The 27,924-nt window shown below is 39.8% G+C and overlaps 1 protein-coding gene across 4 annotated transcripts; it reads left to right on the top strand.

Moving 5' to 3' along the window:
- Positions 1 to 76: 76 nt before the first annotated feature.
- Positions 77 to 26,545, top strand: CIITA (class II major histocompatibility complex transactivator). 4 transcript variants are annotated; one of them, XM_083872456.1, is made up of 21 exons: positions 77 to 104; positions 5,648 to 5,784; positions 7,436 to 7,549; positions 7,959 to 8,018; positions 9,324 to 9,407; positions 9,968 to 10,030; positions 12,652 to 12,801; positions 13,965 to 14,105; positions 14,245 to 14,301; positions 15,060 to 15,119; positions 16,260 to 16,325; positions 16,764 to 18,471; positions 18,583 to 18,756; positions 19,614 to 19,685; positions 20,912 to 20,992; positions 21,832 to 21,924; positions 22,260 to 22,343; positions 23,080 to 23,163; positions 23,648 to 23,731; positions 24,415 to 24,507; positions 24,984 to 26,545. In XM_083872456.1, exons 2-20 carry the CDS (start codon positions 5,661 to 5,663, stop codon positions 24,485 to 24,487), a joined length of 3,372 nt encoding a protein of 1,123 aa, XP_083728582.1. In that variant the 5' UTR covers positions 77 to 104; positions 5,648 to 5,660; the 3' UTR covers positions 24,488 to 24,507; positions 24,984 to 26,545. The 4 variants fall into 4 exon arrangements, with proteins under 4 accessions (XP_083728582.1, XP_083728585.1, XP_083728584.1 ...); XM_083872457.1 differs by lacking the exon at positions 77 to 104 and adding an exon at positions 446 to 538; XM_083872459.1 differs by lacking the exon at positions 13,965 to 14,105.
- The last annotated feature ends 1,379 nt before the right edge of the window (positions 26,546 to 27,924 follow it).

Genomic DNA, 27,924 nt, shown 5'->3' with positions numbered 1-27,924 from the left:
GGCAAGAGACTTTGTATGAGATGCAAAACTTGTTTTTGTTGGTAGAGTCTGTGAACATGTGAAAGACATACTTTCACTTCTGTTACACCAAGTGGAGCTGCAAGGTAAGTGCCTACATGCTGCTGGCTTTATTCTTACTGATGGTCTGTTTCACAGCATGGCTTTGGGACAGATTTGAACTGGAATGAAAAAGGAGAGGAAGAATTTGGGGAGCAATGGAAATTGTTATTGTCAACTCTCATCCTGTTCTGGTTTCCAAGCAAATAAATTGATGTTTTCCTAATTAGTGACAAGATCAAGCTCTTCTTAGCAGGGACAACTGGCCAGTGAAGGTAATACTGCTTGTTATACTGGGGCTGCTAGAAAGGAGGTTCCTCTTAATTTTCCTTTTTGGAATTCCCCCTCTGGGTATTCTGGTCTGTCTTATTTCCTCCTTTCTGCTGTTACTTTCTGTTGGCCCTGGACAGGGCTGGCAGTGCTCATCATTTTTTGGTACTGAATCCGGTGTGAAAGAGCAGGAACTGTCCAGTTTCTTAAGGTCAGTTTTTCCTCAATTCTTGAATGCATGTTTTTTTCATGGTAAATTCATCTTATCTTGCTTTTTGTACATATTTGTAATTGCAGTGTGCCAATATCTGGACCTGTGTTGCTTCAAATATTAGTGGGTTGATGTCTGAATGTGGGTGAAATTTTAGAGAATGTTTTGTGATTTTGTTTTGTGGCTAGCCCTGCTACTTGCTCAAAGGGTTATTGTAGTCTGTTTTAGACTTTGTTAAGAATATTCTTTTTTCATATAAATGTTGTGTCTATGGAAAGCGAAACTGAGAATCACTGAAAGAAGCTGGCTTATTTCCATTTTTTTTCACAACTCTGGCAACACAACCTAGAGCTTTACTTTCCCATTGAGGCAGGCTGAAATTCTGTCTCAAAGAAAGCCATTGAGTTAAAATGTAGACAAGTGTCTTCTGTGATGGTTTACTTTATCTCACAGCTGGGATGGGAGAGCTGGGCACAGCTGTGACAGACAGTGATAGTGGACATGAAAGGCAAAATCTGCTCTGAATCACACGCCTGACATCTGCAGGGCACTTGTTATAGCTCTGCCTGAACTTGTCCATCTCCAACACCAATAATATCTCCAGTAACATCATTGAAAGAAAAAACTCCTTTGAGCTGATATTTATGCTTTTTAAAACTCCTTTAAACTCATCTCTAAAGGAGACAAAGAATAATGTGCAGGATATAGATCAGGTTCTTTTTCAGCTCCATCCCATGTTTTTCTTTCATTTTAGACTATAAAGTCTGGGGAAAATAACACAATTTCATCAGAAAGATAAAGACTCAGCAAAAGTAGTATCTCTTCTTGAGCTGGGTAATACAATAGTAAAAGTTAAACTGACTTTTCAGTGTATAAGTTTTTCACAGATCTGAAACAGAAACTAAACCTTCAAAGCTAAATATAAATTGAGCTCCATTACTTGCATTTTACAAATAATCAGGGCATTTCTGAAAGGAAAAATCTATGTGGTACCTGTGGAGCAGAGGAACTGTAAGTCATTTATTTGGGAAAAGGAAAAGGAGATAAGTGATTGGAAAACGTGGAGGGAATTTTGTCCTTGCCCACCTCCCAGAGAAGCTTGTCCCAAAACATTGCCTGCAGCAAAAGCCAGGAGACAGCTCTGCCTTCGGGGAGTGCCTTTTGCACGGTGACAGAACCTTTGGAGGGCACAGAGAATCAGAGAAAACTTTCTAAAGTTGGTGAAAGAAAACAAGGCTACAAAATTGTGGCAAACAATATTGAGCTTTTCAATCAAAGTGCTTTTAAATCAAAGTACTGGTGTTTCACTGGACTCCTTATTTACATCTTGATGTAACCAGCTTTTTGTCAGCTTATTTCACTCAGACTCACGTGTAGCACTTAATGGGTCAGGGGTGTTGCAGGAAAATAGCCTTTGTTCAGAAATCTTTGTATTTCATTTTTTAACTTCCCATCTTCACAGAAGTCTCACTCGTCAGTTTTTCTGTATTCTAGGACTTGGAATGTTATGAAAGACTTGGATGCTCTGTCATCCTGTGGTTAAAAAGCGTGTGATTTGCATGGCACTACTACTCTTTTCTATGAATTATCTTCAGCTTCCTAAACTGGTCCAAAAGTTAAATTGGAGGGGGATTTCCTCTGTTCCTAAAATGACATTACAAATTTTCATTTTCATAACCTCTGTACTCATGTGGGAGATTTATTACCTGTTAGTTCATATGTCAACAGAGGTTTGGGAAGGAAAGCCCCTAACAGCTCTCCTCAAATCTTCTCTCCTTTATATTATTATTGGAGTAAATGTTGCATTTCAGCCTTTTTAATCCTTTGTTCTCTCAGATAACATTTGATTTCAATTAGTAGCAGACCCCATGCCTGGAATCTTTAACATGTTGACCCTATAAAATATAAGACAAGATTAAATCAAATTATTTGGGAAAAATGATGAATCAAAATTATTTATCCCATTACCTTTTGAAATCTAAAATGCCCTAACTCTTATGATTAAAATGTGATTTAAGTGAATACCTACTCTTTCTTTGTCCTTGTACAGTGATGGTCACTGTTTCTTTCACTACTTTTCCAGCATTTTTAATTCGTATTTCACTTGAGCTCTAAAGAAGCACTGAAAAAAAAGCATTGTGTGTCTTGGAAGTGAACCATATTGTCATGCCATGTATTCAGGATGCAGAGCTGAACCAAATGCATCCTGAGTAGAGACCTGGCAGTGTCAGGTGTGCCCAGAGTCACTGCAGAGGTGGCACAAAGGGCACACAGGGTGCCAAGTGTGGCCGTGCAGCTGGAGCATATCTGCTGCTGGGGAAAGGAGGTGTTACTGAAGGATTTAAAGAACAATATTTGTATTAACCAGTGTCCAAACCACAAAGGATTGAGCTCTCTAAATGGAATGGAAATACATTTGGAGGCACGTCCTGTCTCGCCCCCGCCCAGCACATGCCCTTTGTGTGTGGCAGCCTTGCAGGTGGCCCTGGGGACTCCTGTGCTGCAGGTCCCTGCAGGCTCTGCCTTGCTCCTGCTGAGAGCTGGCCTTGCCCTCACAGCACTAACACAGAAGTCATTGCAAATTTTCTTATTCCTCCAGCATGGAACTGTGCCAAATACCCCTTTTGGCAGCATTGGGTCCCATGAGACCCCAAAGGGAATGTAAAATCAGGAAACTAAGCTGAAATCATGTATGAAACAACAGAGGAAGTGCTGAGCAGTGCAGAGCTTATTCACCCTTTACCTCAGACAGGACTGCTGGGATGCTGTGACAAAAAAAAGGGGAAACTCTGGGAAAGGAGTTGCTGCTGTAAACAAACTTGGTAAAGGTCTGGTTTCATTTTGTGTGCTTCAGTTACAATAGGCAGCAAAACATTTGCTGTCGCTAAGATGTCATCTTCCTTGCCTCTGCCTCCTCTCCATGTAAAAATTTCCATCTTTCAAAAACTTGCTTCTTTATTCACAGCATATTTTCTATGGTGGGACCATATTTTTAATGCAGCAGAATACAGCTGCTATTACCAATTTTTTGTTTCATATTAGAAAGATATCTCCGGATCCTAAAGCCAGTGTAGTCAATAGAGAGACAGCTATATAAGGATATGTGTCAAAACCAAAACCAAAACAATGAAGAAAAAATACCAGAGTAAGCTGAGGGCCATTCAGACTGGTGAAGCAAAAAAAGGCAAGCAACTGAGATTTTAATTTTTGAAAGAGTGGAAATCTTCATCTTTTTGAGGTAGAAGAGTATGTTTGTCTCACTCCTGTGCACCTGAGCTATACCATCTTTTACATTCTAGTTTTAAACTCTGTAGCCAGATTTGGCACTGCCAAGACTTTCCCTTGGTTGCTTCCTAACTTCTTGACCATTGTAGCTTAGAACATTTTTGCATTACTTATGTATTTATCCACAGAGAAATGCTATTGAAAGAAAAGTTTAAAGATAGAAAAGCCCTTGTGACTATAAACTAATTAAAGCTTAGTATTTCCATGAAGATTAAGTAGGCCTACTCAGTCTCTTTCCCTACACATGCCCTTTTCTTTGTGCTGGAATCAAACAGTTTACCAATCACTGAACTTGGAGTGATAGATTTGTCTGTCTTGCATTCCCCTTAAGCCTTCTGCCCAATTTCTTCTCTGACTCTAACCCCAAAATGATATTGACTCAGAGCTAATTTTTCAACAGCTTTTTTCACACCGTCTGGCAACTTGGCCTTCTGAAAGGCCATATTTAGATTTTTCTGTTAATTCAACAAATGAAAGGGGCAAAACAAAGTGTTGCAAGAAACTGAAAATTTAATCTGTGTTTATAACCTCGTTCTTGGTTCCCAGGCAGGTTTCTCAACTTCTGCTTTCCATTTTTAGCTGCCAGGCAATAATATCAATTTTTTTGTAATCTTGATAATGAGGCCATAAATTGTAATGAGACCATAAAACATGAAAAAGGAGAACTATCTTAGTGCAGGCTACTCCTCTCATGGAACCACACCATGTTCACCTCCTTTTCAAACTTCTGGCTCTAGATTTTTGCATTTTCTGCAACAAATGCAGAAATCTCCATTTCCAAGCTGTTCAGAGGGACCAGCCCATGGAGGGGTAAGAGGAATAAAGATGAGTTGATAACAAGGCAGCACATGGTAGTGTGTGATGAGGTCTGCTCTGCCTTCTGTCGTCACAGCTGCAGTGTTAGCTGTATTTCTCTTTTCCCATGTTGCAGGTAGGTTTCATGGTACAGCAATTGCTCCATGTTTGCACACCTCAGGAACAGAGACTGATGCAAAAGGGAGCATCAGTGGCCTTCTGCTAAGGGCAGAGTATTTGAGAGCAGTTTATTAGATATTCTTCATTGCAAAATAAGGTGCTTGATGACAAGCTGAAACTTTCCATGGTTTTGGAGTGAGGACACCTATTTTAACAGGATAGAGTCTGAAACTTTTGCTAGTTGTTCTTTTCATCCTGGTACCTCTGTATTATGCTGGAGTAAATCATGTGGGTCATCAGCTCAGGTGGCATTTACAGCAATGATCTTTAAACACTGAGGATCCAATATTTGGGTTTGAAATAATTTGATAAAGGTGATTAATAAGTAACATGTAGTGTTAGTCTGTACTTGTTGAATATCCAGGAGGAATGTTTGAACTGATTCTAGTGCCTGCTGCAGTAACTGGAAGAAAATAGAAGGGAATTTACAATGATGTGGAGGAACAGATAAACTTTATGAAGAAATGTAGCTTCTGGATTCTCCCATCATATTCACTGCAGTCTTCTAATTTCCCTGATACCTGCTGGATTTGTGCATCATTTATATCCTGATAAGATACGAGGGTTGTTATTTATTCAATACTTGAATACCCTTTTGGTCCAGGTGGTCAGACTGCAGTATCCCATTCCTCTCACTGGAGTGGAAGGCAGGTGAGTCTCACTGCAGGCTGTCTCTGGATCTCTGAGTAACTCAGGGTTATAACCCAGTGCAGGTCTTGGTAAGAAATGCCAGCTCTCCAGCCTCAAGATCTGTGCCTTGCAACAGAAAGCCACGGTGCAGGACTTGTGGATTTGACTGATAAAAGCTGTGGCTGTGTCATAGCTAACTCCTGTGCAATTTGATTCCAGACAGAGACAAACCATGGATTCTGTGTTTATGCCTGAAAATGGCTACCTTGATTTACTGCAGAGTGATATTGATCCATTACATCTGTGTACTTTCTTTGATCCTAAGTCATCTGGAGATGAAGGTGACTTCTCTACAGGTTAGTAAAACCTAAAAAAATATTTGACTGGTTTATTCCTCATGCTGTAAGTTGTTGCCATCTCCTCTCAGCTACAAAGCCACCTCATGGCAGTTTATCATGATAACTGAGTTGAAGTCTACAAGCACTTGGTGTTAGGATGTGGTAAGTTTGTCTGTGTCTGTGCATACAGTGACTGCTTCCAGAAACTGTCATGTCTTTAAATTGTGCATATTTATAGCATCCTGCTCAGTCAGTCCAACAAAGCACACTGTACTGTCACTCATCAGGGCATGACAGTGTCTTTCATTTGGATATCACTCCTGTAAGTAGTTTATTTGCAAATGTTCCTGTCATAAGCTGGCCAAGTGTAATTGTCAACACCTCGGTGGCTTGAAGCCAAAAGTTTTGCAAAACAGACTTTTAGATGACTTTGTAATGAAGACAGTCCACAAGCAAACAGCATTACATTGCTTTCTGAGATCCTAAGGCACCGAAACAATGGAGTTGCCTTACCAGGTGCCATTTTCCAGCTTTTTGGGACACAGTGGTTTTATAATTCCATTACAAATGAGAAAGCAGAAGAGAAAGAGTATAAAGTTGATAATTTCTTGCACTTCAGTTCCTACAGATAATCAGATCGGGAGGTTGCCCTGAATCTCGAACTTTGTGCTGGTGCCTTTGTGTGGAAGTTGTGGGTTGTTCTGCTCTCCCTTCCCAAAGTATGAAAGTGTATCTGTGGTATGGAGTGTTAGCTGAGCTATTTTTAAACAAATGAGCTGGCCATGGATTGAGAATGGCAATGGTTGGAGAAGAGCTGGTGCATGCCAGATATGAAGTCTCACAGCTCTGTGCCAAATAGGTGGAAAATGTTACCAAAGTGGAGCATTGTGGTTTTCATGAGTGACCAGTGCCAGTAGGCACATGGGTAATCAGTGGAGAACTGAGCACCAGAATATGGAATCATCATTGTGATTGATCATTTTCCAGGTTGGTCTTTTCCCTCTCATCTTCTGACTGTTAAAAACAGCTGCAGGAGTGTTTCTTAGCCCATGGTTCACTTGCTCAGTGACTGAAAGTAGGACGAATTAGGGGTCAAGCACTGACTCATGCTATCACAGATGTTTCATTGATAGGAATACTTTTCAGCCTCAGCAATGTCTGAGATGATATAGGTAAATCAAACATCATCAAGACATGGCACCAATTACTGGAAGCTGGGCATCTCTACTGTGAAAGTGTTAGCATGATCCCTGGCAAGGTTTTAGCCTTGGCCAACTGGCAGCTTCACAGGCAATTTGCAGTTCAGCTCAGGGATTAGCATGGGCACAGCATTGTTCTGAACAGGGTGATACTACCATATCCTGAAGGACAAGAAGGTTTATTAGGCTGTATGAGCCTGGGCCTGATATTCATAGAATGGATTCAGGAAGTATTTTATTTACCAGGAGAGATGAGGTCTCAGAGTTTAGCAAAAGAAAAGTGCTGATTTTCAGGTGAGTGTGAATTACTGAGAGTTCAGTTCTGTTCCTTCTTAGCCAACACACAATGAAAAGCCAAAGCCTTCTGCTGAAGTAACAAATCTGCCTGTGCTGCCTGTCCTGTGCTCTGGTGGTTTTACTGCTTGGTTATGGCATTCATTGAGCCAATGCATATTCCTTATTAACTCTAGATCTTGAAGTTGATGCCAACAACTATGAACAGGTAAATAATGTGGATTTCCCATATGAAAATGGAGATGGGTTCTACCCCGGTTCCAACACCACGGATGCTTATGCTAAAGTAGGTATGAAAGCAATTTTTTCAATTTTTGCTATAGCTATTTCTTATAAATTCTATCCTCAACCTGAAGGCATGGCATTTACTCAAATAGCCTTTCTCTCATGTTTGGTAGATCTAATTTAGAGTACCTGTGCATGTGCATTGTGGGGAAACTGATTAACAGTAGCTTGTGGTTGTTGGGGGAAAATCTCTCTATTAATGTCTCCTTCTGCTTAATACTTCCTTTCTCAACTTCTCTTTTCTTGTGATCTTTATTTCCTGAACAACAAGTTACAAGAAAAACTTAATTTAACTCTTCCATTTTACTTACACTGCAGAGTTCTGTTAATGAGGATAAGCTTACAAATGTTTTGCTGTGACATTTACTGTGTCATTACTGTGTTCCTTTTTTTTTTTTTTTCCTTTGTTGCTAGCTGAACTAGTAGAATATGTGCTCAAGGATCAGCAAGAGAAGCAGGTTGAAGACATTTTTGGTAAGATTGATATGGCAAAGACTAATTTTCTCCATGGCAGTGTTCTGTCTAACATGTTCTTCATGCCCCTAGTTTGAACACTAGTAAAGTTTCTACACCTCTGGTGTCATATTCTTCTTTCCCCCTAGACACAGTGTCCCACAAATTTCTTGGAAAAATGAGGATTTTATGCATTTTTTCAGGCCTTTCTCAAAGGTGTCAGTTTTATCTCTGACCCAGCTGCTGATCATGTCACCATGGCCACAGGATATGCACAGCTTCACTGTCCAGTGCATTAACAGCCTCAAGTAGCATCACACTTTCTCTGAGCACTGCGGGGATGATACACAAAAGTCCCCAGAGCACTTTGCATGTGTATAAATACAGTTCACACACACTGATTTCTGTCCAGGATGCACAGAGCTGCCTGGGGAAGCGTGTCAAATTTTACTTCTCACCCTGATTAATGCAACAATGTTATTATATATAGTAAATCATTCCTTCATCCATCCTTGACCGAAGACATTCCTTGGCTTGTGGTACCAAATCATTGTTTTGGTGGCAACACAAATACAGCTATTTACCATTCCATAACAGATATATCAGTAGGTGGCTGTTGAGAAATCCACAGAACCAGAAGGTTAACAGAATATCTGTATATCCCGTTTTATGTTTGAACAAAATAATTAGGACAAATTTACCAAAGGTCAATCTTTCCCTAGAATAATTCTGGCTGTGGGAAGCTCACAAGGCTTTTCAAATTATTTATGCTGCTCCCTGGTGTGTTTGGAATTTGGGGGGTTTTGCACCTAATGGCAATATTTTTATTGGTTTTAGAAGAAGGTAGGATACCGTATTAGTACTTAAATATTTTCCAGTAAAAGTGTGGTGTGAACTTCACAGTTCTTGCAACACAGAATATAAAGTATTTTTAGAGCCCTTTATTCTTCTCTTAAAGGATCTAATAATCCCTTTAGTACATAAATTGAGTAGTACTGAGATCACACTGTGACACAGCTGCAATGTTTTATCCTTTGCTCATCATTAAAGCATTGAGAAGTACTTATGCTTTATTAGCCACTGCCAGTAGATTAATAGTTTGCAGTTCAGAAATTAACACAGGGTGACAAAGTCTGCATTCAGAGCTCTGTGGGCTTTCTAAATCATATGGATCTGGATACATCTTTTATTGCATGATTTGGTTTTTTATCTTTTATTTGGGGTATATTTCATCTTTGCTCTCTGTTGATGTGTTTCTTTTGCTTAGTCCTCTCTGTAATTTTTTTAGAACAAAGTTTGACATTGGACCCTATTTCATGTTTTTAGCAGGGGACCTTATTTTGGATGACATTGTTGCTGAAAACACTGAGAAGTTTCCTGACATAAAGAAGCAGACATGTCTTAAACGAAGTAAGTGTAAAACAGTGACAATATGGAAGGCTTTGTGGCTGAGTTCTAAGCTTGTATTACAGCCCCTTGGTTTTAGCACAGCCCAATGCACTCATCATGCAGTTCTTCAGTGACATCAGACATGCTTCCTCTGCCTTTGGTCATGCTTGTGGGCCGGAAATGAAAGCAGCTCTTCCAAGTGTAGAATTTACAGTTTGCAGAATTTGTTGTCCTGTTGCAAACATTAAACATGTTATATTTCTTTGCGTTTTTGTCATCCTCACGGCAGTGTTGACTTTGTTTTCAGTGTAACTATAGCTTAATAAGCATTGGATGAACATTGTCTCTTTAATAGCAAGAACAACAGCAAAAATCCTTGGCATAAAAGTCTGCAGCCTAATTAAAACTCTACAGTCAGAGCGAAATAACACAAGGCTTTTCACACTCATTTTTATACATTGGACCAGTACAGTACTGAAATAGCTGAATTGAAACTGGTAACACCAGTTAAAAAAAGTTTCATGGGGTAAATTTAAAATTACCAAAATTTTGCCACTTACCATGATTTTGCTTTCCTTCAGCTTTCTTAGGCTCTGCAGCAGAGAGTTACTGTGATGCTTCAGAACCCAAATATAAGAAAACTGGTAAGTCACTGGCTGAATAAGAAAAGGTTATTGATATTGTCTCATGTTCCAAAATGTCATCCTCTGTTAAGTACTGTAACTCTACCTTCCAGAAAAGTTTGCTGTCATAGATTTGGTGATTTTGATCATTATGCATTTTCATGTTTCTGCAAAAATCACACTTTTAGATTCCTCTGACTAATTTATGATATAGCAAATCCATGTCCTCTTATCTGCAGCTATTAAATTGTGCAACTTAGGATCAGCTATGTGGTAGCCTAAGAAGCTGGATCCTTATGCTTCAAAAGTACATGTTCCTGCCAGGTGATAGAAAAATTATTTAACGTCAGCAGAGGCACAGTTGACCTTTTCAAAATCCACATGAGAGAAGAAAGAAAAATAATGGACACGTGGGTCAGTGCCAAATTCTGTAACTTTTATCACATACACCCTTTTTTTCACTGAAGTTTTGGAAGATGTCTCACTTGGACAAAAAGGATCAAACCCAGGACATTTGGAGCTATGACCTGAGTCATATTTCCCATCAGGTCATAGCTCCACATGTCCTGGGTTTGATCTTCTTTGTTCCAAGTGTGACATCTTCCAAAAGTCCAGTGAAACATCCTAGTGAAAATAATAACTGTGAAGAGATGATTTATTGGCCCAGTCCACTCTATAAAGTCCTTAAGACCAAAGAAAGAAAGGGAGAAAAGGAAATTTCTAGGTTTTGCGCATTGTTAGACCATCTACAAGACAACACCTGGCGCCAGCAGGCAGGCTGGAACTTGTCCCCTGGGTGTAAACTGGTGTTAATGTTCCCATCCAACTGTAGCCCAAAGGGGTATCTTAGGCAGAGCTAAACCAGCAAAAGCTCTTCCAAAATTCAGGTGAGAGCAGCCAGTTTTGACTATTTTATATTGTGCTTCAAATGGTGAACATCTGACTCGTTATATGTCAGCACACCTCAGAAGCCTCCCAAGGGGACTCTGACTGTTCCAAACCCTAGGGGCCATGTGCATGTCAGGGGGGCAGCCAAAACAGTGTCTAACCTAGAGATCCAGCCAGAGTGCTGGGATCTGGGACTGCACCTCAGCACAGTTCAGGTAAGGAACTGGCAGAGACTGCATGAAAATCAGAGAGATCACACATGTGCACCATGACTGTGATCCAAGCTGGTTTTCCAGCTGAAGTTCTGAGGGAGTGGGAAGGGAGAACTGAGCAGAATTAGCTGTGAAAAATCGAGTTTGCCAGCTCTGGGAAGGTTATCAGAGTTTCTACTGAACTGGTACCTGCTGATTGTAGTTATTTAGACACAGGTAAAGTTCCTGGCAGGTAGTACCCATTAAAGGTGGATTACTTTCTATTTGCTTAAGTTCCTTTCTAGATTTGGCACTTTTAAATGCTTGCCTTTATGCCACACTAACAATAATAGTTTTCTATAAGGAAATGGCACATCAGTTCCAAATGCCTCACCCTACAGAACCTGCATTCCTGAGGAAAGGATCATCACTAAGCTAACAGGTGCTTTGTGAAGCTGCACCCATCCTTTTCCTGGAAGTCCTCAGAATATTATTAGTTTCTCTACTGTCCTTGACCCAATGAAGGTGCTGAGGAAGGAAAATATACATAAGAAAGTAGAAGTATTGTGTAGAAAAACCTAATTGACAAAAAGATGAGCTACTTGACAAAATGAGGAGTTTATTTAACCTGACATGGGTGTCACAGTATGATCCTGCAAAGGCAAATGCACCAGCTCTTTTGACGTGGAAGGCTACCTACAGCAAAGAGAATAAATAATGTGTACTAAAGCTCAAAGTAGTAAGCCAAGGATAAGATTCTTTCAAAGGAGTTGAATGAAATAGTGGCACATACCCCAGACAGGTTTGTAGCTCCTGATAAAAAGACTAGACCACAGGAAAGTGATGAAATATAGACTTACTTGTTGCAGCTAGACAGGAGAGGGAAGGAAAAAGCAAAACCAACTCTGATAATAGGAGTGGTGTAAAACCAATGAAACTAACAGATTAATTCAAATAAGCATTTTATACTTGATTTGTAGGAATCTTTTGATAAGCACATGAAATTGTACAATGCATAAGCCTCTCTCCCCATTTGTTCTGTTCTTGGAGGAAAAAGATGTGCTGCAGAAGAGATAAATCTTTAAAAGCTCTTGTGTTTGTGACTGTTCTTTGGGAGACACTTAATACACACCATTTGTCCTTTCAAGTGTCTAAGTAGGGAGTCAAGGTCTCCAGTTTGTTGCTTGTGGGCCTCTCTGCTCTTATACAACATTGAGGCAACAAACTGTGCTTGGAAAACTGGTGCAGCCAATTGTTGTTACCTACCAACCATGTACATCATGTACATCTAGATACATCTGGAAATAAGATAGGCCAGGAAAGATGAAAAAAAAAGAAAATTTAAAGAGTGAACTATTAAGAAGAAAAAGTGGTCTACTGCAGAATTTAATAAATACATTTTAGATTTGGAGAGCTATTGTGAATTGTTCTTGCTTTTGGAAAATCAAAACAGATTATCAGAATCAAGTGGTTTATCATATCTATTGAGACCTCTTCTTTGATTCCTTTAACTTCTACCAATGAGATAACTTTCTCCTTTTGTTTTGCGATTTTATTTTAAAGTGGAAGTCCCTGCAGTGTCTGCAGGGAATGGCAGTTTCTTTGCTATGCCTCTCAACAGCCACCCAGTGAGCTGCACCTCCCTAAGCAACCAGCACATGTCTTTTTCTGTTCCCACTGCCCACGGGCTGGAAAGAAGCCTCATAATTCCTGGTACGTAGAGTACGGCTGTAGGTGTGCACCTGTACACAGGCTGATTTACACATGGGGAAAACTCTCTTATAAATCTTGTCACTGACCATGAGCAATGGCAGGAAAATGGCAGGTATGGCAGCTGTGTCAGTCAAGCCCTTAAAAGTGTGGCACTCACTAAAAGAGTGAAAAATATTCAAGGAGAATTAAAAGAGCATTGCTCCTAATTGAGTAGAATTAATCTTTCATTTAATTGGTGCAGGTTATAAGAGAACAATTATTTACTATATGCTAATCTAAGTAATTACTTACTTGTATTAAGAATAGGAAGTCACAAAATTTTCATTATTAAACTTTAATTTAGTTCCAATTTATTTTTCACCCAGAGGTGTGTAAAGGACTGAGGGATAATTACATTTGCAACAGTAGAGCAAAATTTAGCTCATGAAAACTGAGCAGTAATCCCACTGCTGGGCTGTGTAGGCACCAGGCCTGGGCCATGCTAAGGTAGCAGAGGGTGCTCATGGCACACTGAGAAGTGCTAATGACAAAGGCCCAGTTTAACACCTTTCACTGTTAAGTACTGGAAAGGAACCAAAAATAGTGTGTAAATTGCAAGTCATGAAGTACCTCATGTGAGTTGAAGCAGCAAAAAGTAGCAGAAGAAATTCTGTCCCACCTACAGAAACTCAGAGCTATGGCTGATTAAATTACAAGCACTGAATCACTAAAACACTTTCCCAGAGTGGGTTGAGAGGGAGGATACTTGTACAACCTGCACGATGTGCAGTTATGTGGGAAGGATGTAGAGCAAGGAAGGTAAATTTAATGCAGATACGTACTATTTACACATCTTCTCTTCTCTGGACCTCTGGCTATACATTTACACACTTTGCCTTAAGCACTTTTCCTCATTATAATAGAATTTCTCTTTAGACTGTTGAAAACAGTGGCTGCTAAAAGGTGGGTAATCCCTTGTATTTCATGCTCATCAGATCTTGTAAGAGTTCTTTTTTTAATGGGTTCTATGGCCCTCGTGATCCCGTGAATTCTCCACGGGGAAGATTTGCCTAGAAGCTGCCATAAAGGATAAATAGCTGTTAGAAAGCTTTTTCTCTCTCATAAAGCTTTAGAAAGCAGAACCCTTTAAAAACAGAAGAGTAATTATTCTACACTCATTTCAGGATTGTCAGAACATTTGACCTCAGAGTGCCTACCAGCCAGTGTGAAAGGTTACCAAGAGAATCCAGGCTTGGCAGGTCCTCCTCAGCAGATATATAACTTTGTTCTTGAAAATGGCACATCTAATGTTTTAGTATATCCAGGTAAGGGCAGTAGCCTTTTATCCCCATAAAGAAGCATAAAGTGCTAAAAAATCAATGCTGCCAACAGAATTGTGTTGACAGAAGCATTCAGTTACTGATAGCTATGATATGCTGAAAACTATGCTTTGTTTCTTTCCAGTGCTGACACCTTCCATGGAAACATTCATGTCTCCAAGTATTCCAGTTAATTTATGTGGTAAGTAGAAAATTGGGGGTTATGTAGGTACAGCACTTTGAACTGGGAGAGAAACCATATTGCTTCTACTCAAAGCCAATTCTCACCTCCAGGCTTTACCCATATAGACCTTAAAAAAACAAAAATGGATGGTATTTCCTTCTTTGTATTGATCACTGGCTGCTTAGTCTGGTCCAAAATGTGCAGATAAGAGTTGCAGAGCTTCATGTTCAGCAGCCAGTCCCCTGTGTCTGCTATGACATCCAGTTTCTGGAATAAGTCAGGTTTAGTTAAAACAATGCAAAGCCCAAGGTGCTGGAGCACCCTCAGAAAGTGGGAGATGATCTGAGCATGGCCTGAGCATCTCAAATGCTCAGTGCTGGCAGCCAGATTGTAGCCAGCTCCCATGGAAGCCACAAAACCAACGTGATGATGACTTATTTAACTAAGCAATAATGAAACCTAATGCACAGAAAGGCTTGTAAAGAAATCAGAGCCTTGGTCAGGATTTAACAGTCCCACTGCAGGTAACAAACTTTCCTGAGACACTTTTCTTCCAGCCCTCAGAGAGCCGTTGGAACTCAGAGTTTTGAGATCAGAGTTGTTTCTGGTGCTGGTGCCCAGTGCAGGAGTTTGTTGCCCTCTGGTGGCTTCCACTGCCCCAAAAGCAAAAGTATAACGTGGAGATTAAGAGGCAAATATCCCTAGGTATCTTTGTAAATTGCATTTACTGTTTATGTGACTGAACAATGCTAATAATTCCAACTGATTTACTGCAGCACAATATACATATGCCACAAGCCCTGTAACTCCAGATGAAGCAGCAGACAAATCAGCAGGTAAGATGCCACCCAGTTTATTGTCCTTTTTTAAAAGTTCTTCACTCCTGCCTGCTTTGATCAGTTTCCCATCTAAATGTCTCATTACAGATGTTTTTTCTGTTCTTCCATTCTGTTTTCTTAGCTAATAAATAAACAGTAAATCAAAACCAGACACAAGCTTGCCCAACCCTTCTTTCTTACTAGAAGTATGCGGTGCTTCCCTTTTAGAAGCAAATCTGAACCCAAACCATTCTGATGGTTGCTCTCATGCAGGGTAGGAATTAATTTTCAGATCTCTGAAACTTTAAGATTTCTATTTCTTTTAGACCACATTCTACATCAAGATGATCAAGATGATATTATGGTATGAAACACACTTTCACATATTTAAGGAGATTAATCTGTTTTGGTTTGGGTCATTTTTTTAACATGTCTGCTGTCTGTTACGAGACTCTGAGGTTTAATTTGTTATAGCCTCTGTCAATTTAAATTCTGTCTTGCATCTGCAAAGCTCTTCCTACTAAAAGTTTTGTGAAAACTGATACTCTGCAATTACCAATCTGTAGAAAATGTGTTCTCTCTGAAAAATTCCCAATTTCTTTGTGTAAAGGAGACACTGTTCACCTGACCCAACTGCAAAAGTGTGCAATAGTTTGAAAGCAAACAGGTGAAAAGAAAGAAAATTGGACAGCAACAAGACTCTGTCAGGGAGAGTAATGGGTAAATACTGTTAAAAAGAGTCACTTCTCTGTGACTTTCACACTTAGTGCTTGGTTACAAGGTGTAGAATAACAAAAGGAGGTTACTGCTTTTGAAGACATAAAGAAGTACTATGTGTGAACATGAATTTACACAAAACACTGACATTTGAAAAGAACAGTGGATGTCACCTGGTAATGGTAGATTTGCTTCCTGCAACTGTCAGAACAGCTGTGGTCTTGCTTGATGCCATTCTGCCTCAAACAGTGCACACCAGCAGGATTCTACTTGTGGGAGGATTTTATTCATTTTCCTTGTAAAATTAACAAAATATCTCTTACTCTGAATATGCACTACAATGAATGTGGAAATTTGCATTAATCTTATTGTTAAAATTAGTAAAGCTGAATCAGTGATTATCTAGGTGTCTCCATCAAGTATATTGTTTTGTTTCTCCAGATTTAGAGAAATTTAAAGAAGTTCAAGATTCCATAATTCCTTCTGAAGAACCTTTCAAAAGACCAGGTGAGTTTAGAACTCTTGAACTTAAACCTTCCAGTATTTTTTGGGAAAAGATTCTGTGTTTCTTTCCATACAGAAAAGCTCTTTGTAGGAATCATTCAACAGTTTGTGAAGCTGTTCTGAGGGTCTGAGCACAATTCCTGGTTTCAAGATATTAGACTTGGCTTCCTGTAGATATCTAGCTGTAGTACCTACTTAGCAGCTCAGTGTACTTCAGTGGTTTTATCATCTGCTCAGAGAGCTTCAAAATTATTCAGTTCATAGATCTGAAAGTGTCTGTTGTGCCTGCACTTCTCAGTGCAGTTGTATGGGGTAAATTGAGACCTATGGGCTCTATGGGAATGCCTGTGCTTTTACCATAATGCAATTAGGCACCTAAGCCACCATGGTGTAGTTTGTGGACTGGTCCCTTCAGTTTGTGTGTGCTCTTCATTTCTCTAGCGCAAGTGGAAACCTTCTGTTCATCTCTTAAAGATTATTTCCGAGACACGTGCAAATCTGTGACCATGGAGCGGGAAGTAAATCTGGATCACCTGTTCATTGATAGGACACTTGTTCAAAGTCAAACTGACACCAAGACTGGAAAGAATAGTGCAAAAGCAATGGAAAAGGAGCTGGTAATCTGCAGCCTGCAAGAGAAGGAAAAGACAGCCATTGATAGAAGCCAAATGTTTCAAATCCCACAGTGTAAAGACTTAGAGACTAAAGTGATTGTGGTGCTGGGAAAAGCAGGAATGGGCAAAAGCATTCTGGTTCAGAAGATCTGCCAGGACTGGTCCAATGGAGAGTTTTCTCAGTTTGAATTTGTATTTTGGTTTGACTGCAAACAAATAAGCTTGCCTGAGAAGCTATACAGCCTGAAGGAACTGCTCCTTGAATTTTTCGTAAAACCTCGAGAGGGAAACCAAGAGATCTTTGAGTATATATTGCAAAATCCTGCTAAAGTCCTTCTGATTTTTGATGGTTTTAAAGGATTGCACGATCATGAGAATTCTCCTCGTTCCTCAGCCAGCCAGCCTGAAAATGATTTCTGCAGTATAAAGGATCTGCTTTCAGGACTCATCCAAAAAAAGATACTCAATGGCTGTACTTTATTATTTACAGGAAGACCAAAAGACAAACTGTATCAGTATGTGTCCAAAGTGGATAAGACTATTGAAATAGTAGGATTTTCCCCTCAGCAGAGGGAATTGTACATAACCAGATATTTTGAAGAATCACCCCACTGTGATAGTGCACTGAAATTAATCAAAGAGCATGAGTACTTGTTCAGTCATTGCTACAGCCCTGTTATGTGTAGATTTGTTTGTTTTGTCTGTGAGGCAGTGCTTGAAATGGGAGAGAAAAGTCTTCCTTCAACTCTTACTGAAGTCTTCCTGAAATTTTTTCAGCAGAAGATAATGCTTATGCAGACAGATGTTACAGCCACACAAAATCAAGAGAGCCTTGCTGCCCTAGCCCGTGTAGCCTGGCATCTTGGAGAAAAGCACCAAAGTGCCATGAAAAGTGATCTTATTCCTTCTAAGGAAGTTAAAGAGTTTGCACTGAAGTATGGGTTCTTCCTGCCATTTGCACTGCCCAGACATTCAGATAGTGAAGAAGACGAATTTGGGAGCACATTCTCTGATTTTGTCATTCAGAATTTCTTGTGTGCGCTTCACCTTGTGTTAGCAGAAGAGCTCAAGGATAAAAATCTAACAAAGTACCTGTCTTTTCTATCCAAGAAGAAAAAACCTTATTACTGGTTACATTTAATGCCTCGATTTTTGGTTGGTTTGATGTTTCTCCAGGATGACCCCTATTTCTGCTCTCTTTCAAATGAGGATGCAAAACAATCAACCAAGAAGCAGAAGACACTCTTGAAATACATTAGAAGGCTGCAGATGAATACTCTCTGTCCAGAGAGGTTGCTGGAGCTTTTATGTTGTGTTTATGAAGCACAGAACAATTATCTTCTGCAGCATGTGGCTTTAAGACTTGAGCCAGACTTGTCTTTCCTGGGCATAGCTCTTACACCACCTGATGTCCATGTACTGCTCTCTGTTTTGAAAAGGTCAAGAAAAGAGTTTTCCTTGGATCTGCGAAACAGCAGCATTGACATGCAAGGGCTGCAAGCCTTGGTCAGCCTAAGGAATGTGACATCATTCAGGTTGGTCACTCTGTCCCCCACAGCACCATCCATAGCACAGTGTGTAGCTGACACTTTCATGCCACAACAGCAGTCACATCTGTTGGTTTTCATTGTTTTGTCACTTCACAGGGCCTCTCTTGGTGACACAGTCAGGCTCTGGAAAACCTTAGAACAGACAAAAGACTACGAACTGCTGAAAGCATCCACAGAGAAGTTTGTTCTTGATCCCTTTAAGGCAAAGACAATGAAAGACATTGATGACCTCTCCGACCTTGTAAAGATGCAGGAGAAGATGATGCATTGGTAAGATCATTTATGATCAAAACTCCCCTTACATCAGCAATTTATGAAAACAGGGTTTCACTACCAGCTGTTTGCTTGCCCAGAGGAGAAGTAACTAAGGCAATGCAAGCTCCTGGGTCATCTCAGGGGGTTCTCCTACCCCCCTGTGAGGTGGCTGTCATGGCAAGGAGGAGCAGTGCCAGCACCATGCAGAGCAGTCATCAAAACTGCCAGTGAAAGAGCCAGCTGTCATTTCTCTTAATCTCTGAGTATGCCATCCTCCAGTTATTTCAGCAACATAACCTGGGCTGATTCTTTCCCCCTGTAGCACCCTGGGCATAAATAAAAGCCTGTTTGCTCTGGTTCCAAGTGGCCTGAGTCAATCCTTTAGCCCAGGAGGTAAAAGCTTGTGTTACATGGTCTTGAAACCCTGTGTTCCATCCCTGCTGCTGATGTAGCTGGGGGATTGGTTGCAATTCAAAACATGCAGAAAGAGTTTGGTTGTTTGGGGTTTTTTTTTAATGATGACTTCTATTTTAACGTGGGTGGAGCATTTTGATTAAAATATAGACAAAATAGTTTCATGTTTGGCAGAAAATAGTTGATTTAGACAAATGTATTTTTAAGTTTTATTGGAAAAAGAGCAAAGACTCTTTTGCGTAAGCAATCCAATGATTGCACTTTGAAAGGCAATCATTGGATTGATATTACTCAGGTGAAGAAAGATTGGAGCAGAAGTTACTCTGAAGTTTCCTGGTTCCTCAGTTAATGCAACAGTGGTTTATTTTCTGTAAAAGTCTGCTAACAAATTATTTTTAAAACACTGTTTTGGCTGCTAAAATATTTATCATACTCTAGTTCTACTGTGATTTATTTAGTGTGCAAGGAGCGTCTGGCTGCACCAGCTATGGAATTCCTGCCATCAGAAACCTCAGGAAACTGGAATTTGCGTGAGTGCTAAACATCTACTGATGGGGATGGTCATGTGTAAGGAGGAGCAGTCGTGGGTGTTTTCTCTGAACTAGATTTATTAACTTATGGCCAAAACTCAAAAAACATCATTTCTGGCTCCTGCAGCAATACAGATCAACAAACTTTACCAATTTTGTTTGGGTTTAGTACGAGTTCCCACCTGACCACAAGGTACTGATGTTGTGCCATAGAGCATAAAATATTTTGACTGTGATCCAGCTACCTGGGAAATATTTTTCCCCAGAAAGGCTGAACTTCTCTGTCTGAGTCTTCTGATGTAATTTTCTAGCCAATCAGGGCCATGAGAGGATTACATCAGAAAATGCCTCCCAAATAAATTATTTAGCACCCTTTGCCTGGAAGACAGAAAATTGACTTGGTAACATTACTTTAAAAGTGAGGTTTTAATAACACTTCTTTTTTTCCCCCAAACTGTAAGCAGCCTCCAAGGCCATTCTATTGCTCAAAATATCTGCCATAGCATGTGAATTAGTTTGGGCAGAAACTGTAGCAGTGCAATGGAGAATTCTCATCAGGTCTTCACCTGTTTCCTGCTCTGCAGATCTATCCCAACCTGGGACAGCTATGCTTGGCCTCACTTCTGATTTTATGCTGCTTTCTCTTCTAATTTCCTCTTCCTACTTCCCTTTATTTAAATTTTGTTTAAAATTCTAATCCTTTTAAGTAACTGAACTTGTTATGATACCAAAGAAACTTCAAATAGGATATGAGAGACAAATGCTTGGAGCATGAATATCAAAGTTTATGCTTTAAGCTGCAGTAAAACGTTGATCTTAAGTTAGACTGAATTGTTATTAGTTGGGAGGGGAAATAACTTGTTTTCATTTCAGTTATACTGAAACAGATATATAGTTCATCTCAAGATTATACTCACAGTGAAAAACCTGAAAAAGAGAGCAGAAATGCAAGAATCTTAAACAAGTGAGATAAGCCTTGCAGAGATGAACAAAAAAAGTGGCAAATGTCCCACTGCTGCTGTGCAAGCTCTGTCTTGCCTGACCTTAGCCTCATCTGGAGGCTTCACAGCAGAATTCCTTGGTGCAGGTGGTAGGGAATGGCTGCTTTCTGAGGAGTGTAAACTAGCTTGCATTGGGGGCTGCAGGGAAAGAACTCAAAAAATTCATGCATTTTGCTGCTTGTGAGCTTGTGAAAAACCTGCTGCATTGTCTGTATTTTCTTCCAGGCTGGGTCCAGCATGTGGCCTTCAAGGACTGCAAAAACTCGTGAAAATTCTTGCAGCATTTCCATCACTTCAGCATTTAGAGTGAGTTCTGCTAAAGATTAACTTTGCTAACATTTCTCCTCAGCAGCCCTTGATGATGGAGGAGCTCTTGTACCCAAGAAATATTTTATTTGCCAACAAGACTCCTTGTTTGATGACCAAACTGAACAGCAGAAACATTCCCAGCCTGTATCAGCAGCTCCAGAACATCCATGACAAACCAACTCTCTCTTAGTTTTAAGCTTCTTCACACTAAAACCAAGTGTACCAGCAGTGGTCAGTGTTGTGCCATGGCACCTGTGGGAAGGTTACTGGGTTTTGAGAGGGCCTTTGGCCTTACACACCCCATTGGCCATTTGTCTGGTCTTTTCATGTTATTTCAGGAAAACAATAAAGCTTTAAAATTGAAAAATGTCCAATATATTCCAGCACTACCTAATTGTCAGATTAGAAGGGGATCCAGTATCTGAAATTGTGACTAGATATGAGGAAAACTTCATCTTTAATACTCCCTCTCTGGAGAAGGAGGTGTTTAGGCAAGGATTTACAGGCTGTGATGGATTTTGTCAGTTCTGTATTTTTCTGTGCACAGGAAATCTCATTTCAGCTTAGCTGGAACACAGCTATTTCATAACCATTTTAATAATCTTGCATATCAAAGGAAATGGGTCAAGACATTCAACTAGTAAAAAAAATTCTTAGGCTGTAAATTTGGGCAGCAGAAAGCTGCTTATTGGAGAAGCTGTAATTTGTGTGATGCTTCATGCTGATTGAGGCTACTGCAAAGTAGAAGCTTTTCAAGATAGAGTGGTCTCTGAGGTGAATAAATCACCAAAATTTAGATTAAAAAGGAAGCTAATTCTCTCTTTGTCGTCACACAGCCTTGATGCTCTGAGTGAAAATGGCATAGGAGATGAAGGAGCAAAGAGCCTATCTGAAGTTTTTCCAACCCTGACATCACTGGAGACATTAAAGTAAGTGCAGGGTTAACAGTTCAGGGAACTTTTGAGAAGAAATAAATTAAACCTAGAGGCTTAAGGGGCTATGTGTTAACAATTATGGGCAAAAATATCCCATGGGCATGGAAGACCAATGAGCCTATGGAGATACTTAATGGGTACATTCATTAGACAAATAGATTAATCCTTCCTGACTTCCCTTCAAGGGCTCTATTTTCCCTTTTTCTTTGCATTTGGTCTAAACAGACTGTCCAAATTCCGTTTTTTAAAAATTGAAAATTAATTTCCCCCACATTGTAATAAATTAGAATAAATGTGCTCAACTAACAAAGTGATCTCACTTACTATAGTTTATCACAGAATAAAATAACAGACCTGGGTGCAGAGAACCTCGCTACAGCTCTCCCTTCCTTGTCTTCCTTAAAAACACTAAGGTGAGTGCTGGTATCCTGCTGAGTTGTTTTGAAAACATCTCTTGCTGTCTCTGCCAGAAACTACTGAACAGGGAATAAAGGGGTAACACTGTGCAGCAGCCAAGCCTTTGACTTCATTCTTGAATAAAGTCTTCAGAAAGAAGAGAAGTATGACAGACATACAGAACAGACTGATAGACAGACAGAAGGATAGCCAGGAATATAGTAAGGACTGGAGTGATGTTTAAATCCAGTCCATAATACCCATTTTTGAATCATGCCCTGCACAGATTGCACCCAGGGCCACCAAAGCATGTATTTGCTGCTATAATTGTCCATCCCACTGCACTGGGATATCTGGCACAAGCCTGAGTGAAGCAGGGAATGCAAGAAACCCTGGTGTGCAATTCTGGAGTGGTTTGGTGATGTGGAAATCTTTTCAGTGCTATACCCCAGATCTTTGTGCTTAATTTTTTAGCAGATTTTTAATTTGATCTAATGTAGACAGAAAAGTTCTTATTATCCATAGAACAAGAGAATCTAGACCTATTTTTGCTGTACCTGTGGTAGGTGAAGAAGGATGTGGCCATTTGCCTCACTTGATACAGGAAATATGAATGTGTGTTTTAAACTTCAACTGCAAATAAGGATAAATTGAAAGTTAAGGTGTACTAAGCATATTTGAAAACCCTTGATCTAGTATCTGTTTACATTATCCATTATTCAATTGTGACTATTCTGGTTTGGTTTTCTGCAGCTTGTACAATAACAACATTTGTGATTTTGGAGCAGAAAATCTGGCAAAGGTTCTTCCTGCAATGAGATCTTTAAGAGTGCTAGAGTGAGTATGAAATCTTTTGAGATGGCCCAGGAAAGCTTACTTCCTTGGAGACTGAAAATACAAATGCTACGTGTTTGATTTTAGAGGAGACAGAAACTGAGGAAGAAGATTTTGGGGAAATTTCACTGGGAAAATGTGTTTCTGCAGAGTCCAGATAGTCTGTGATTAGAAAGGATTAAGGAGTAGTTCACCATAAACCCAAAACTATCTCTGTTAAGGTTGGAGAATAGGCTCATGGGGAGCTGGAGAATGACCTCAGGAACATATAAAAAGGAATCCTTCAAATGAATTAATACAATGAAGTTCCCATTCAACTTTCGAGTATATTATTACAGGTTTTTTGAATCAACAATCTATTTTGAGATTTTTCCTTTTTTCTTTCTTACCCCATCTGCAGATTAGCCTATATAGTATTTTTGATTTTGAATGAAAAGTTTGATTACACCATTTGATTTGGAATAACAAAGTTGTTTTTATTCCTCAGTGTTCAGTACAACAAAATAACTGGTGTTGGAGCCCAGCAGCTGACTGACAGCCTACGAAAATGTCCCCATATAAAGAACTTGGTGTAAGTCTCTTGACAGGCTGTTTGCTGTATCTTCATCCTGTAAAACTGGGTTAGAGATCATGCTAAAGCTGCCTTCTGTATTTGTCAGATTTATAAGAGGCACAAAAGAAGATATCACCAGAATACAAAAGCAAAGATGTCAAAAAATGTTGTCTCTGGTTTCAGCTGCATTAGTTCCCAGTGATCCCAGGCAATCGAGCTTGTCTTGCCTTATACAGTTTCCACTGAGCTTCCCTTTGTTAATTTTCTACCCTCCCAGAGAACCAGACCTACTCTGTGCTGCACCACTTGTGTTTGAGGGGTAAACAATGAGCAGCCATCATTAGAGGTTAAATAGACTGAAGCTACCAGTACACATTCAGTGAAAGGGAGTTTGATGGAAACGTAGAGAACAATTATAGAGACAGGAGTGTCCTGTAAGACAAAGTGCAGTTGTGTCCTGTAACCAGAGTCAACAAGGCTATGGAGTACTGAACTGCATTTTTCTAAATCAAAACGCATCTTCCTTTGCTCCACAGCCTATATACTTTCACAGCATGATAGACAAAGGGAAAGACAACTTAAAAAAAAATGAAACAAAACCAACAACCAAAATAAGCCACAAACATATCAAACACATCCAAAGAAGGTGAAGCAAATCACGCTCCTTAAAATCTCTTTCCTTTCTGAATTTGTCCTTACAGGATGTGGAATCCCACCATTCCCTATGGAGTTCTTGAACACCTTCACCAGCTGGACTCCAGGATCAGTGTGTGAATTCAGAGGATTCCATAAAGGTAACATAAACCTTGGCTCCCTGAGACAACCAGATTTGTTTCTGTGGAAGCTGCTGATTCCAGGCTCACTGGCAGCAGGCACAGTAACAGCCTCTGTGTATCCATGGGCAAGTTTGGAGATGTGCCCTAGAGTGGCACAGATCAAGGTCACATCAGGCCCCCTTTCCTGCACTCACCTTGCATCCCCCACCTCCCTGGCACCTGCACTAACAGACTGAAAGTGCTTCATTAAGAAAAATGCACTTCTAGAACTCCCAGTCCAGCCCACTTCAGTGACTGGCAGCTGCCCTGCTTAGTTTCTCTTTTCTGTTGTGGAAAACTAAAGCTCTGTGTACTTCTTATGTTTAATAGATGAGTTCTGTACCCCTCAGAGGTTTTGTGTTAATTTCAGTTCATCAAATCTATGATTTTGGTAATCTTAATGGTGGTTAATATGATGAGTATACATCTAATGTTCTGTTTTCATCATTTCACAGGTGTCATAAAGAAGAGAGGAGGGTGTCCTCTGTGCTTTCCTGTCTTCTTGCTGCTTTATGAATTGGTGTTTTCATGTTTGTTGCAAAAAAGTCACATTTAAGTTTCTAAGCTATGCTAAAATTGGGTGAACGATAGAGTTTTAAAATGCTGTTCAAAGACCCAACTGTATTTCTACTTAAGTGGTAAAAGAGTTAAGCAACATCAAGTTTCAAAGATGAAAAGAGCATCTGGATACTGTGACCACCATTAAAGGAGACCAGGAACCACCAGGATATTGTGAGTATAAAATTCCATCATCGAGTCATCGAAGAGCAAACTCAAAGCTGCTCAACCTGCAACATCTGAAGCACTGACAGATCAAATCTGATTGTTTGTTTCATGGTGCCAGTGGAAACTGCCATCAAATCTGGTCTAATGATTTTGGATTTTCAAAACTCAAAGTTACAGATTTCGCCTGTCTTTATGGACTGATTGGAAGCACTAGGGTGAGGAGCATAAAAAAGGATCATCAGTCCTAGAAAATGTCCTGGTATTATAAGATTATCCACAAGAATCTAGAAGTTGCTCTTTTCTTCATAATAATTAGTGTATCTAGAAGTTGCTCTTTTCTTCACTAGTAACTAGTGCTACCTTAAGGGATAGAAACATATCTTCTATGACTTGTTACAGAATCCTTCAAAATTATTGGGAAAAAAAAAGTAGAAATGAGAAAAAAGTAATTCAAAGTGTAAAACTATGAAGGATTTTTCTAACATTATTGCAGAAATCCAAATGGATAAAACCAGCCAGTTTATTGCACACAAATCCTCAAACAATCTTTGAAGGTTTTTACTTTGTCTCAAATGAGAACTTTAATTCATGTACCTGGATTGGTATTTAATTTCTTAAATGCAGCTGGAAGCATAAATGTTTACAAGCACCAATTTTATACTTGACAGTGATATCACTACTGTATGTGGCTTGTGTGGCCTTCTGGTGCAGAGCTATGAGTAACCAGGCAATCAGGCAAAAGCACATTTCAAAGCACTATCATGTCTATGCTGCTGGTCTCAGTCATATGTGGGCCAAATACTCATCCTGCAATAGCAAACCAATTGTCTCTTTTATTCTTTTATTTCTGTGCTGTGAACATGAAGAGAACTTAAAATTGTGCAGAGGCAATTGTCAGGTCAGGAGCACCATTCTGGCTTCCTGTCCAGATACAGTCTGAGGCAGAACAACAAAAAGGGATGGGAAAAGCTAAGAATGCTCAAAATGCTACAAATTGGGAAGTCTTTACCTCACAGTTAGCTCAGGGTTAGTTCAACAACCTCTTTGAAATCTCTTCTGCTAGGAAGCACTGACAATACTGACCCAAGGATCTGTGCAAACTAAATCTCTGAACTAACCTCTCAAATACTCTGTTTCTTGGTCTTTAAAATTTCCCAGATTTAAACAGTTCAAAACCACAACATTCATTTTCTTTCCAGCAAGTTCTACTCCTCTGCTTAAGTTTCAGTGCCTGCAGAATTTTGACAGCAGGGATGTGGACAAATTAAAGAGAGTGGCCAAATTAAAGAAAGAAGGGAGGGAGGAAGGTCTGTCTGTTGTTTCTGACAGCAGGGAATAAGGCATAACATGTGAAGGAACAGAGAGCAAGGTGGAAAAACTCTGTGGAGGATATGATGGTAATTAGAATGTGGTATTTTTCTTAACTCTCTGCATGGCTCTTCTCTCTAGCCAAGCTCTAGCCAGAGCCATGGATAAAAAAATCTTATTTGTCCTCTCCTCTTTGAGCTGCTTGAATGGGAAGTAGTTTGAGCCAAATCTGGTGTGATATTCCCATCAGCCTGTGGCACTCCAGCCATGCACATCCACGGTGAGCCCTTGTCTTGGCTTCTCCTAACTAAGCTTTGGATGACAAATGCCCCTTAGGGATATATTCTGCAGCTGCACTTTACTGTGACTGAGTCTGAGAATGTGCTAAATATTCCACAGGCAGCTGAATGTTGCAGGATGCTGTCTGGACTGCTAAAATCATGTTGGGTGTACAGATTGTAAATTTTGGTTGTCTTTACACATCTTTTTTAAAGTATTAATAAAATCAAGTATTCTGTTTAACAATATCTTGTTAATACCCATTGAAAATTATTTTGATTTTTTTCTCTTGCAAGCACTATGAAACCACACAGGAACTGCTGGCTTCTGCCACAGCAACAGGCTTGGGGCTTCATATTGCAGGTTAATGGAAAGCACTGTGTGTGAGGGAGACAGGATGGTCCTGCTGGCACTGAACTGTTCAGTGGGCTGGAAATGGAGAAATAATTCTTTCTTAACAGGAACAAGTTCTTGCAATGCCAACTGGCAGAGGGTAAGTTCAGGATCAGGAGACACAAATGTGCTGACCGAGGCTGCCTGCTAATAAGAGCAAAAATGGGTTTTCATCCTTTCTAAATCTTTGCAGTTAAAAGTTCTAAAATTAATCTCTGTTCAAAGTCTGGATATTCTTATGGCACCAAGCTCCTCCAAAATGCTTTTGTCAAATAGAAACTGAATTCACTGGCTACCCCCTAAGAAGCTGTTGAGATTAAATCTCTGTTCTAAAAAAATCTTTTAGGATGAGAAAAATGCTCCTCTCTTTATGTCCCTCTCTTTTTGTTGTCAAAGAAGCCTTGCTAAAATGCCAAGGATTGTGTTATGGTAGTCAGAGCCTGTAACACTCTTCTCATCCCTCCAATGCATGAAGCTGAGCTGTTCTAAGAAATCAGAAATCTTGATCTAAGATTGAGGATCTCCAAAGTGACTGACTCAGGGAAATTTGTGTTGTTTTATTGTGCACTGCGTGGCACAAACCCAGCGCAGAGAATTTATTACACACTCCTGGGTACTGCAGTAAGTACCAATAGTGACAAGCTGAACCACATTCTTTAAAAAAGCATATGTGGGACCCTGGGAACCTAG

This window comes from Zosterops lateralis, assembly GCF_965231275.1.
Source record: "Zosterops lateralis genome assembly, chromosome: 15".
Taxonomy (NCBI): Eukaryota; Metazoa; Chordata; class Aves; order Passeriformes; family Zosteropidae; genus Zosterops; species Zosterops lateralis.
This window is presented reverse-complemented; position numbering and strand designations above follow the sequence as displayed.

Coding starts and splice junctions, on each gene's coding strand:
- CIITA (XM_083872456.1), top strand. CDS start 5,661: ATGGATTCTGTGTTTATGCCTGAAAATGGCTACCTTGATTTACTGCAG. Junction 14,106..14,244: donor TAATGTTTTAGTATATCCAG/GTAAGGGCAGTA, acceptor GTTTCTTTCCAG/TGCTGACACCTTCCATGGAA. Junction 15,120..16,259: donor AGCAGCAGACAAATCAGCAG/GTAAGATGCCAC, acceptor TTGTTTCTCCAG/ATTTAGAGAAATTTAAAGAA.